At 38.0% G+C, this 13,832-nt stretch overlaps 2 protein-coding genes across 4 annotated transcripts in view; one reads left to right on the forward strand and one right to left on the reverse strand.

The window, feature by feature from the left end:
* CEP68 (centrosomal protein 68) overlaps positions 1-3,724 on the forward strand; it is a 25,495-nt gene extending 21,771 nt beyond the window's left edge. For 2 of the 3 annotated variants that reach the window (XM_055327936.1, XM_055327935.1), the window contains one exon: positions 327-3,724. In XM_055327936.1, the coding sequence (XP_055183911.1) occupies positions 327-350 (24 nt within the window). In that variant the 3' untranslated portion in view covers positions 351-3,724. The remainder of the gene's footprint in view (positions 1-326) is intronic. The other variant, XR_008664799.1, reaches the window with a different exon arrangement.
* RAB1A (RAB1A, member RAS oncogene family) overlaps positions 3,562-13,832 on the reverse strand; it is a 27,688-nt gene continuing 17,417 nt past the window's right edge. The window contains exons 3-6 of the mRNA XM_055327937.1: positions 11,603-11,698; positions 7,356-7,451; positions 5,655-5,786; positions 3,562-5,407 (exon numbers count right to left, since the gene is read on the reverse strand). Coding sequence (XP_055183912.1) covers positions 5,210-5,407; positions 5,655-5,786; positions 7,356-7,451; positions 11,603-11,698 — 522 coding nt within the window. The 3' untranslated portion in view covers positions 3,562-5,209. The remainder of the gene's footprint in view (positions 5,408-5,654; positions 5,787-7,355; positions 7,452-11,602; positions 11,699-13,832) is intronic.

A 13,832-nucleotide genomic window follows, 5' to 3' on the forward strand; every position in this document is an offset into this window, starting at 1 on the left:
AGCAGAGGGGTTTGGTGCCCAGTGTGGGACCGCCACTGCGCCACTTTCCGCGCGTTCCCACAACTGGACCATACCTTCTCTGAAACTTCCTCTCCCACAACCAGAATGCGGCGCTTAATTCACAGACTTCCTAGGTGACAATTCACTGTAGCCAAGAGGGGATGAAGGATAAAATCAAGGTATGTCAAGAGGAGGGAATCCCTGTACTTGCCTCCGAGATTTGAGCAATGGTCATTTCAGGTCTAAAATGAATACAAGTGATTGCTGTTGTCACTTCTTCCTCTGCAGCATCCCACCTGTAAAAAGTGTGTCCCCTTCTCTTTCAGGCATCTTCTCAAGCAGAGATGTAATCAATCTGTCGACTAAAACCTGGCTGGTGGGAAACTTCCAAGAAGCCCTTGTAAGAACCATTTAACATTGAAGTCAAGGGGAACCTGAACTCTAATGTACTAGCTTTAAAAATGCCTTTCTCTCCCTGAAGTAAGGGCTATTGAGTTACTATTTAAGATGAATCCTTCCAAACTGAGGTTTCCTTTTGGTGCTTCTCTACAAAAGCATGTAGTTTTGCAGTTTTTGATAAAATGAGGCTAATAAGGCTTACAGATCTTTCATTCCCCTCTATCCAATTAAAAAGAACAGGGCTCCTGAAATAGTCCACATGCTGAGGTCATTTGAAGAAGGTTCACGTGATAGAAGGCACCAGATACTTGGTATTCTCAGGCATACCGGAAGACCCAAGAGGCTGGGAAAAATGAGTTACTGGCCAGGCACTTGGGTCTTTTTTATAAAATTAAGCTTAGGTTTATAAATCCCTCTTGAAGATTTTAGAGGAGACTTTAAATCTCCAAATTAATAGAAAGTTCTGAACAAATTTATTCTGGACTGTTAAGACACCTTTTACGGTTTCTTCAGGGCTTAGTGGGGCACCATCTGCCTGCCTAATACTGTAAACGGAAATGTGTCCAAGACTTAGGGAACTGCCTCTGAGCTTCTGCAGGACCGTGGCCTGATCCCCCACACCTCCGGGGTACCTCCCAGAGGACACATCGCTCCATTCCTACTCTCCCTTGGAAGAGTGGCTCAAGATCAGGGAAGAGAAGGGCACCGATAGGACCACACAGCCTGGTTAACTACGGAAACTAAGGCTGCCGGAAGTGAAAGAAAAAGGGGAAATTCTTCCTTGCTTGAGAGTGACCTGTACCTTGATGGGAAAAAAATCCGTGGATCAATCATTTAAAGCATTAGTTCTGTAGCTTCCTAACGCAGAACAATCAGCTGTTGCTGCGGAGTCTGCAAAAAAAAAAAAAAAACCTTTAAAAAATTTCTCTTGTGCCATGAATGAAGATGGAAGGAGGAAAGCACATTTTCCCCCCATGTATTTCTAGTATTACAGTGGGTGAAGATGTCAGGAAAGGATTCTTCACACTGAAATATATGTGAGATAAGCACTTAAAGATCTTTTTTTTCAAACTGCTTCCAGATTTTCACTTGAGGAGAGTTCTTAAAGGAAGATCTCGTTTATAATGAAAAGTGAACAAGTCATCTTGAACCTAACGGTGACATTAGAACGATTATTCTCATATAATAATGAGACCTTTGACCTTCCCTCAGAACAAAATATTCAATAATGCAACTTACCTTCTTTAAAAGACGTTTAGGACTTTAGTTCTGGGGCCACATAATCATAACACTATGTCATCTAACCTCCATATGAACCTAAAGTCCTATTACTGTGACTTTTCTGGTTTAAAATCTGACCTTATTGCCACTGGGAAAGCAGCTGTTAAATTCTAATACTATTTAAAGACTCACTACAGAAGTAAACTATATAAAATGCACTATATTTCAAGTGCCTGCTGCTATGGTAGGATTTACCAATGAGCAAGGGCACGATCAGAATTAAACTGTATCATGACTCTGCTAGCTCCATGTTAATTTTGGTTCCACAGTGAGATTTAAAAAGACAGGACAAAACAAAACACCTCCAGAGTGAATAATTATATTGGTAAAACATTCTTAAAAATCTACAAATGCTTTAAAAAGGCAGGTATGTCTAATGGTCTCTTAAATTGATCTTTTTCACTTCTCTTGGACGTGGCTATAAATCAGTACATGCCTTTCTACTCCGTGTTACAGGATAGCCCTGAGGCTTTAAACTCATGAATTTGCTGGTATCTGATAGACATGTTTCTGGTAGTTCACAAAGAAACAATAACCAAAAAAAAAAAAAAAAAAACCTCGAAGATAACTCTAGGGAAACAAAGTTGGCCAATGTTACAGCAAGTGAATGCTGACCACGCCATCCTGTTCCCATCCAACCTAACAGCTACCAGCTTCAGCAGACAGGACAGTATTTCACTTCAGAGTACCCTGATTCCCAAGAAAGTATTACTTTATTCAGAGATGACCTAGAATATTTTTGTTCATCTCCTTTGAAATAAGGTGTGACTCTGAAGGTACTCTGCACCCAGCTGTGCCACGGAAGGGTTCTCAGCACAGCGTTAAGTCTACGTGCAGCGGGGCCGTAGGAAGTTTAAGGCTGTCCCTCAAACTCCAGCTGGAGTGGTTTCAGCCTAGGAAGACGCTGCCAGCGGCACGTCCATGAGCGGACACGGCTGGGTTGGGGCAGACGGCAGTGGCTCACACTGACAGAACAGTAGTTTTAAGAGCCCGAGTTTACCTGTAGTAACGTCTCTAACAGTCCCTGTCAGTAAACAGATTCAAGTCCACAGGGAAGGGGTAGCACCAAATAAGACCTGGGTTCGTGCTGCAACTCCACGAATAGGCAACGCTGGCAATATAGAACTATTTAGGAGCTTAAACGGGAACATCAAGAATGGATGATGTAAACTACGCTGCAGTGGCAACATGTGTGCTAGAGACTTCAGTCCAAGGTAGAAGAACAGGAAGTTCCTGCTCAGGCCAGAATGGCTATCATTCTACAAGAGTTTCCCAGAGACCACAACCACTCGGGCTTAGAACACCCCACTTAGGTAAGCTAATTCATGGCAACCACTGACATTAAAATGACAAGTGGGAATTCCCCTTATTAAATGAGCGACTTGTTAAAGCCCATAGTACCTTGAGGTGTTTGTACTTGAAAATGGGAGTAGAAATGGGAATATATTTGTTTTTGAACTGCATTTATTGTCATATGCATAAAAGCAAATAGTGAAGCATGCTGAAACATCTTGTGGTAAGCCCCAGTCTTGACTGCCATGGGGGAAAGAACACTAGATTTTTCAAGACTACATAAGTATGTAAATATGCTTATATCTTAAATTCATGTAATGTTTCTTGTTAACTCACCAATAAGCTGCCAGTTTGAACAACTTGCTGTATGAAACTGAAGTGCACAGCATCATGCTAACATTTGTAGCATTCGTCTACTTTAGAAGATAGTTTCTGAGTCCTTTCCCCCTCTATACTGCATCATTAAGGGAAAAACCAAAACTTCAAAGCATTAAAAAAAAAAATCTTCACCCAAATAACTATTGGTAACTTGAGGGATTTTTTTTTCAGTTGCCTTATGCGAGGATGAATAGATCCAACAAGCACATCTATAATACAAAGTAAACTATGATTTTATTGTGAAATTCTCATAGATGGAAAATTAAATTGAATATTTATTCTGTCCATTTCATTTTACAATAATCTTACCACTTATTTTTGTACCATGTATTTCAATTGCCTGTTTAGTGAAAATAAAGAAACCTATCATTTTCGGCTTGTTTTTAGTTTAAATTTTATCACTGGATTAAAGATCCCACCATAAAATGTGTTGCCAACAGCCACATCCCAAGCGCCTAAGTAGAGAAACTGTTTTGGCTGCTATTTCAACCCCAAGGAAACAATCTCTGACATCTATCACCTCAAAATGTCATCGTTAGCGAGACTTTTGTTTCCCACCATAAAAGCAAACCTTAGGATCTTTAAGGTCCTATTTAACAAAATTTTCACATGTGCAAAATTCCACTGAAATAAATACATTTTTCTCATTTATCATTCCCACCTAGCATTTGTATTTTCAGTTAATTTTTAGGGATATAGTTCCTAAAATTAGGGCAATCAATAGTAAATTTCCTGTTTTCTACTTTAATGCTTTAACTCTCCTCCAACCTAAATTATACAGTTGTGGAGGAATCAAATAGTTGACACGTGACTCAGAGCATGGAAGAAACAATATCAGCACACACATTCGTCTGAACACTGGCCAGTTAGGAAAGGTGTGCTGCTTTCCACCTCCCCTCTACCACAGAAGAATTAACGAAATGTTGATCGATGAAGCCATTTCGGATGGTTTCCGAGAAGGAGCAGAGATAACAGACGAGATAGCATACATTCTAAACTTGTTTTCCATACAACTTAGTCTCCCTGAACCGCTAAGGCTTGGTTAAATCCCTACACAGCACAGAAGCCTCCCTCGGTCATTTACTGGGTATATTATCTGGAAAGCATATTGGATGCTGCTCTAAGATAGGTCTACGAGTGCCCTGGTTGCACACACAAAATGGCTGTTTTGAGTATAATGCAAGGCTCTATTTCCCTTTAACCGTAAGAATTAAAACAATACTTATCACCATACAGTTTGATATTACTTCCAATAAGTACAATATTTATTAAACATATCTTCAGTTGTTTTGTTACATAGTGTGCAACAAATTACAATATTCTGCAGCCACAAATTATATGCAGAGTATGAAGAAACTATTAATCAGATAGTGTAATCTTTCCGTTTATAACTCTACAAGGAAGAACTAGCAAATCAGATCTTACATATAACATCTCACTAAACTTTATGCATGGAAAGTGACAGACACTGGTTGTGCTGTTTGATACAAAATGGCTGAACTTCATCTTCAGAAGACTAAACCTGACATCTAAACATGCCAATATAAACATCAAAACAAAATATATTCTAACCAACCACGGGAAACAGTCTGGTATCAGGAAAGCAACAAGGATTACACACATTATTTTATAAACCAGCACACAAAGGTTTAAAACAGTTCTGAAAATGAAGTTAGCTGTCTTGAGTCAAGGGAATAAAAAAAAAGTCAGTATTGACCATTTACAATCTCTGACCTTTGTGGAGACGGTAAGAATCTGTTGTAGTGCAGCTACATACAGTACAATTCAGGCAATTTTGTTTTTTCACTTGGGTTCAGATTGCAAATTCTTTGCTGTGAGAGAAAGACGGAGGCAAATTTTAGCAGCAACCTCCACCTGACTGCTTGACCGGAGTGCTCTGAATTTTCACATTGGACTTCTCTGCACCACCAGCTGTTGCTCCAGGACCCATTCGCTTTTTAATCTCAGCTGCCATCGTCATGAAAGACTGTTCTACATTCGTTGCGTTCTTAGCACTGGTTTCCAAAAATGGAATTCCCAGGGAATCCGCAAATTCCTAAGAGAATAGGAAGGCTTAATTAACACGGACAATTTTTTCCCACCTAGTGCATTTCTATCATCTGAAATGGGGAGTGAGGAAGGACTAAGTTTAAGTGAATCCATAGATACTGCATGGATTGTCACTATCTGCGTGATCCAGTGCACACATGTAGGTGGCTATGGCTGTCGTGTGACTCCACACCCACACACAATTCAAACTGAACACCTTCAAATTCTGGCTGAAAATCAAACTTGAAACATACCTTTGCTGTTGTGTAGTCTACTACTTTCTTTGTGGTCAGATCGCATTTGTTCCCTACCAACAACTTGTTGACGTTTTCACTGGCATAACGGTCTATTTCCTGCAGCCACTGTTTAACATTATTGAAGGACTCCTAAGAAAACAGACATTTTTAAGAATGATCATAGCTCTGGACACAACGGCTCTAAACAAGCAAGTAAAAGGTCTTTCCTGGCCTAAGAAGAAACTAGTGAGACAACTTGAGCTGTGCTGGGAAGAAAGTGAAGTGACATACTAAAATGACTAACTGTACCTGCATGAAAAAGAGATTAGAATTTGAATGCTTAAGAAAGAGAACATACCAGTTCATCATTAAACTACAGCTCAGTCAAATCTAGCTGTTTTGGAATATGCAATTTAAATGCACCTATAAAAACCTGGTTTTTGAAATTTGATAAAACGCTGGTTCATATACTAGAGTGCCTACCTACATGTTAATACTAGAGATATCAAAAGATATTAAATAAATGGGTCCAAGGTAAAGAAAGATGTTTTTCTTTTTCACAGACCTACTGAGGGGAGGAAAATTTTCATACTTCATAATATCATGGTAATGACTTGAGATTTTTAAAATTAGCATCATTTCTTCTATTGACATCAGTGACCCAATACTTCTAATGGCACTAAAGTCTAGGATTCTAGCTATCTCTTAATTAGCTATGATTTCACAGTAGCAGTGAGATTTAACATCTGCCCCAAGAAAAATGTATTTTAATAGTCAAAGTTTACCTTTCATTATTTGATAAGAAAAAAAGGACCCTGATTTTCTTATCAAAAGAACATTCATGCCCCCTAGACCACCATCTTCACACTACCTCTATATCCCCTATGTTCTTTGAACAGCTTATCTTTAAAAAGGGGGGAGGGGAAAAAATTTTTTTTAAAAAGGGGAGGGAGGGGAACAATGAGCATCTAAAGATTTTATTTTTTAAAGATTTTATTTATTTATTCATGAGAGAGACAGAGACACAGGCAGAGGGAGAAGCAGGCCCCACGCAGGGAGCCCGATGTAGGACTCGATCCTGGGTCTCCAGGATCAGGCCCTGGGCCAAAGGCGGCACTAAACCACTGAGCCACTGGGGCTGCCCCAAGATTATTTCTTTTAGAGCGAAAGAGCATGCTCAAACGGGAGGATGGGGCAGAGAGAAAGAAGCAGCAGACTCCCTCCTGAGCATGGAGCTTGATTTGGGGCTTGAGCCGTGACCCCGAGATCACAACTTGAGCCTGAGCTGAAACCAAGAGTTGGCCACTCCACAGACTGAGCCACCCAGGGGCCCCCTCATTGTCCTCTTAAAAATCTTCCTCCGGCTCATCCTATTTCGGACCCATATCCTCCACACACAGAGACCTCTAATCTCACTTTTGACAACTCTAAGAGGTCTAGCAAATTCCTGCTAATACTTAACACCAAGAACACAGTACACACTAAACAATCCACAGTTCCCTATGAACTCTTGCTGAAATCATCAAAAGATTTAGTTGATAATAAATATAAGCAGAGTCCCTTGAAAGCAAATGTAAAGCCAATTACTAAATTTTCTATTAAAGGAAAATAATGTAAAATTTTGGTTGGATATTCAAATAATGGAGGGGAGAAAAAGATCAATGTACCTGCTTTAAACTTCCTACTTTGTCACTAACAAAACGTACCCCTGGAACTTACCTGATCTGTCACGTCATACACAACTATGATGCCATGGGCTCCTCTGTAATAACTGGAGGTGATTGTTCGAAATCTTTCTTGGCCTGCTGTGTCCCACTGTTAAAAACAATCAAGAAATCCAAAAAAATCCATTAAGTAAGAGTTGGAGGAAAGGGAAAGAAGAGGGAGAACAGTTTAATTTACATAGTTTTGGAGATTATCAACATTTGACATGGAAACATGACACTCAGTGCTCACACTACTAAACTGCTAATGGTTATTAGCAAATACCTGAAGGCTCAGAAAATGGACCATACTTTTCATATACCCTAGAGCCCTTAGCATTAAGCAAGGCATTCAGTATGAATGCAGAGACAGGCTGACTTATTAGGCCGGCAGCTTTCCTAACACCTCGCTAACACTCTATACTTCCACTTGCTGGCACAGGCACTGAAAGGACCCAAATCTGGTACCTACTAGTCAAGACAGCGCTTCAACCATCTCAGGAAGATACTATCTTAATCCGAGGAAAAGCAATTTAAAGAAGATGATTCCTTATACCTTTATAAAACTAATTTTAAGAGCCATTTACCACACTTCAACCATGTAGGCTTAAGCAATGAAAAGAAATGCTTACGTTGTTACACTAAAATTCTGGGTTTAAAAAACACTGTTAAAAACATCAAGAGGCAAACTCAATTGTTAAGGCTTGGTTTTAAGAAGAGCAATTACTCCTACTCAATGACCTCTTCTTAAAATACTTTTGTAATTAGAATAGCTACCTACCCCACTAAAAGCTACTGGTAAAATATAACACCTTGACTGATGGGGAAATAGCACAGTGGTTACCTAATGGTTACCAGTAACAAAACAAAACAAAACAAAATGGATTCGATGCCTAAGTGGAGATTAAGACATAACAGCCTTTTAAAAAATTATTAAAAATTTTATTTTTAAGCAATCTTCACACCCAACATGGGGCTCAAACTCATAACCCTGAGATCAAGAGTCCACTGACCCAGCCAGGCACCCCAACAGCCTTCAAAGGTAAGAACTGTAAGGTTTTGTAATATACCTATGAACTTGACACTGATCTCCACTAACATCTTAAATGGCAGAACTAAAGGTTCAGGAACACTCAGTGAAATCTTTTTTTTTTTTAAGACCCAGACCACTTAGGGGTGTTAAAAACAAGTTGCAATCCGGGGGGACATCCAAATACAGACTGGATATTAGAGAATATTATGACATTAGTGTCAATTTTGTTAGATGTGAAAATGGTGGTTACACAGTAAAACAGATGCATTCTAGAGTATTTTTGGAGTAAAGCATAATGTCCATAATTTAGCATGCTCCAGGAAAAAAAAGAATGAAGCGAATAAGGTAAAATGTTAACAACTGTTAATCTAAAGCAAACAAACAAAAACAAGTCACCACAGCTTGATTACCTTTTCTGTCCAAAGTACTAAGGTTGAGAGCGCAGAAGACTATTTAGATCTACTGTATAAGTGAGGAGCCTCAAAGTCTTTCAGGATATCCGTGAAGAAGCATGAGCTTTGGAGTCAAGGCAACCTGACTTCAAAACATCAAACCTACATTCCTGGTTATTTAACACTAGGAAGAGTCACCTAACACTTTCCTCATCTACAGATCCTAGGTATCACTCACCTTATTTGAGCTGCTAACGGGGTTTAAATGAACTAATGTTTGCAAAATGCCTAGCCTGATTATAGAAGCTGCTCTATAAAATAGGGGTTCCCTTTCCACCCACCAACCCTTTTCACAAAGAGAACGTTAGACAAAAAAAGGAAGAAATTGTTTCTGAACAAATGTTAACATAAATAATTGTAACTAAGCAGAGACATCCAAAGAGTAAGATGTCTGATGTCTCCTCTCCACTCTGAAAACTCCTGTGACTTTTCATCCTAACAGTACCTTCCTCTCTAACTGATCACCCTTTGTATCTAATTCTCCTTACCCCTCATAATCACAGGGTAACTGATTTTCCCACGTTTGTCTTTCCCACTAAAATGGAATCTCCTCCTATGGGGCCCTGTTTCCTTCATCTATCTCTACAACTTCATATCTGAATGGATTTTGAGAAAAGGGCATGAATCCTGAAGTGCAAGGGAGGAGAAAAAAAATTCAAAGTCCAAATCAAAAGAAAATTTGCCACATGTAGTTCACAGTGGCTGGACTATCTCATATTTGATTTGAGGAATCACATTTTAATAAAAGGCATTCATACAATGTGCAAGAGTGACTCGAACTGTAACAGGCTCTGGAAACATGCTTCCAGAAAGGAATGACTGACTTCAGGGGTAGAAAGTTGTGGTAAGATCAATCTAAAAGGCAGGCTACCAATCAAAATTGAATTGTGTTTAGGCAGTGCCAAAAGGCAGAAGAATATGAGAAATTAAAGGAAAGTGGCTTCAGCTCAATATAAAGAATTAACAATCAAAAGTTATTTATTAAAAAAAAAAAAAAGGTGGGGGGGGCACAACCCTCAGCAGTTTAGCGCCGCCTTTGACCCAGGGCCTGATCCTGAAGACCTGGGATGGAGTCCCACATCAGGCTTCCTGCATGGAGCCTGCTTCTCCCTCTGCCTGTGTCTCTGCCTCTCTCTGTGTGCCTCTCATGAATAAATAAAATCTTTTAAAAAAATTATTTATAAATGGAACTGCTTTGAAAAAATGGTGAACTTTCCAGAAGGGTTCAAAAAAAGGCACCAGCTAGCGAAAGGAAATCCCCATTGAAGATGAAAGGAAGACTGAGTATCTGACCTGTAAGATGCCCTCCAGCCACAGGGAAGTAATAATAAATGGATGTTTCACAAAAATACACTCAAATCTTATGAGCTCAATGATCACACATAATCATTTCACATCAATGATCAGACAGTACATCTTTTTTTGCAAAAGTATTTGTGATACACCAAGTATACAGTTGGCAATCTACATATAACAGGAAAAATCAATATGGCACATGATCTCACTAGTTCAAAGAAAAAAAGCTATTTTTGATAATTCTATCCTTGCAAGTCCTAATTTATAGTATCAAGTATGTTCACTTGTATTGAAGTCCACAGTTCTTTTGTAATGTACCTTCTTTTTTCTTATCAAAGGCAGATGAGAAAAGGGAGCAACTAAAAAAAAAAACAACCTGTCAAACATCCATTTATTTGGGTATGTCACACGACCAGTAGCATTTATATAATGCCCAAAAGTTTACGATGGGCTTTCACATACATCATTGTGTGCACATACAGAGCTACTAAATTTGGTTCTCACAACTACCTTTTAAGTTAGTAAATCAAGTATCATCATGGTCATTTTAGAGATAAGAAATGGAGTCCCAGGAAAAAGGCTGAAGTAAGTTAAACACATGACTCTTTCACTAGTAAATACCAGAGTGAAGACAACATATCCAAGTTTTCCTACTCCAAATCCAGAACTCCTAGCAGTCACTGGTTTTCTATGTTACCTCATATGAAGAGTCAACACCAAAAGATACTAAGAAATTAGTGTTTTCAAAGACCACTGGTATGTCCATACTGGTAGTGCCCAAACCCATACAAAGGTGATACAACTGAACTACAACTGCCTATTTTTAATTTGGGGTTGGGGATGGAAGGAACCCATAAGGGGGCTAGGATGGCACAGGGACATAAAATACTGAAGAAAGCTGTAAGTCACTTGGTTCTGCCAGTAACTGTGGACAAGTTATTAAATCCCTTGGCATTAATTTTCTGAGCTCTAAAACATGGTAGTTCCTCTTCAATAAAATTCTTTCTACAGAGTTGGTACATACAATCTAATAAATACAAAAGAACTAAATAAAACTCTTCAACTGTCCACTTATGAAAATCCTCTCCTAAGGTTCCTTTTAATGTTTCGCAGTATTCGGCACAGTAAGACACCAGAAAATGCTTAATCTACTTTCACTATTAAGACAAATTTCAACTGAGACCCTTACCCCAACACCTCCCAACCCTGCTGGTAAAAGCACAAGAACTAGGACCAAGTTTCACTTAACAACATGTATTTCTTTGCTTTATGAAAAGCAAATTCAATGAGGAAGGTAATCTTAGAGAAATCATTTTTTTTTTGAGAAATCATTTTAAGTCTAAATTTTATTCTACCATTCTATCATAGGTGCGTGATTCTTACGATCCTTTAAATTTTAGCATGTTAAAAAATAACAAATACTACATTCTAAATTTACCAAAATAATTTCCAAAAACAAATTCTAGTCTAAAAATGACTTACTATTTGAAGCTTGATTGTTTTCCCATCTAACTCTATAGTTCTTATTTTGAAATCCACACCAATTGTGCTGATGTAGCTTTCTGTATATGTATCATCCTGAAGGAAAAAAAGGTCAACAAATAAAATTAATGTTCAACAGAGGAAATAAGAAAACATGTCAACTTTTATCTACGAAGCTGAAAAAGCTTATAAGCCATAACATGTTGAGAACAGCTACTTTATCCCACTCTAGTACTCAGTTCATGTTCAGATTACAATACATTGTTTAATAGTAGTTTCTTCTTAGGATTTTCTAAAGAACTGTCCTCTAATTTTACAAACCTCTCTAGGCAAATTCTTTACATACATCATATCAAAAGAGGTCGCATATTTTCATTGATTACAAATGATTTTTCTAATCGCCTAATCAGCAAAACTCCTGCTCCTCTGACCCTCCATCCGATGTATTCACCACAAAGAAATGATCATGTCATTCTCTTCCAGTTTTTTTAGAAGTCAATTTTATTTCCTAGCTATGACTTTTAAAAATCAAGATATAATGTATATACCATAAAATTCACTTTTTTAAAGTACACAACTCAATGGTTTTTAGTATATTCCCAAAGTTGTGCAACCATAACCATTATTTAATTGCAAAACATTGTTATCACCCTAAAAGGAAACACTGTTAGTAGCAATCGCTCCCCATTTCCTCATCTTCCCTTTAACCCCAGAAACCACTACTAATACACTTTATGTCCCTATGGCTTTGTATATTCTGGACATTTCATGTGAATACAATCATGTATGTGGCCTTTTGTGTTTGCCTTTTCATTCAGCATAAAGTTTCCAAGGTTCATTCATGTTACAGCATGTACCAGCACTTCGTTCCTTTTTATGACTGAATAAGTTCATTGTGTGGACAGACAACATTTTGTGATCCATCCATCAGCTGATGGACATTCAGGTTGTTTCCACTTCTTGGCTACTATGAATAATGCTGCTATGAACATCTGTGCATAAGTTTTTGTGTGAACAATGTTTAAACCCAAACTTTTAAAATTGCACCTGTTTTTCTCAAGTATCTGTTATTCAGAACGGAAACAAAACTTTTAAGTGAAAATGTTTTTCAAAAAGATATGTGAATAGAGAAATGAGGCTATCACCACCTAAACCCACTGAATAATCTTAAAGATGCAAGCACAAAGCAACACCTACCAAGTACTCTGCTAACGAAGATGGGCCTAAATCTATTAAGAGCAGCCCTGTCTAACAGGGCTTTGATGATGGAAAGGTTCTATAATCTGTGCTGGTCAATACAGTAACCACTAGCTAGTGAGAATAAGGAACTGAATTTTAATTTTTATTCAAATTGAATTAAATTTAAATAGCCACATGAGGCTAGTAGCTACTATAGGAATATCACAGTTCTGGGGCTTCCAAATACTGTGTAACACAAGAGATAAAGGATAAGTTTAAAGTAGTCACAAAGAAACAAAGTGACAAATCTAAAATGTTGGATAACATATATAACAACTGCCTAAGTTCTGTGAAAAGTAAAAGACACGAAAAATACATAAAATAAAAAAGGAGGCTGGAAAAACTCTAAGATTTAAGCAGCAAACAACCAAATGGAATGTACAGACCATGCCTGAATCCTGACTGAAACCAACTATGATACCATACATACTTCGGCGACAATCAGTGAAATTTATTTTGTAAGCTGACAATTGCAGTATTTTATAAGAAAATGACCAGTTTTTTACATTTTTTTTAAAAGATTTTAAGTAATCACCTGCAATGTGAGGCACGAACTCACAACCCCAAGATCAAGAGTTGCATGCTCCACCAATTAAGCCAGGCAGGCACTCCAAAAATGTCGTTTTTAGAAATGCATAATAAAGTACATAGGAGTAAAATGACACATTTGGGATTTGCATTGTAACACTCCAAAAGAGAAGAGAAGATAAAAAGAAGAGAAAAAGAAGAGAAGAAAAGAAAAAGAAAAAGAAAAAGAAAAAGAAAAATGAAATCAGTGTGGGCAAGTCTCAGGAATGATGAATGTAATGTATACATGAAATTAAAACAAAAACGATCTCTTAAGAAAACTGTAAAATGTGATGAGAAAGAGTTCCAGGTGGCCAGAGGTAGCTATGCACATGCAGAATCACTGGGTAAAAGGATATTTTTAAAGCACTGAATGCAATGTGACAAAATGCTGGGTCACCATTACTAGGCATTCATTTTTTTC

Source organism: Nyctereutes procyonoides, unplaced genomic scaffold (genome assembly GCF_905146905.1).
Source record: "Nyctereutes procyonoides isolate TBG_1078 unplaced genomic scaffold, NYPRO_anot_genome, whole genome shotgun sequence".
Lineage (NCBI taxonomy): Eukaryota > Metazoa > Chordata > Mammalia > Carnivora > Canidae > Nyctereutes > Nyctereutes procyonoides.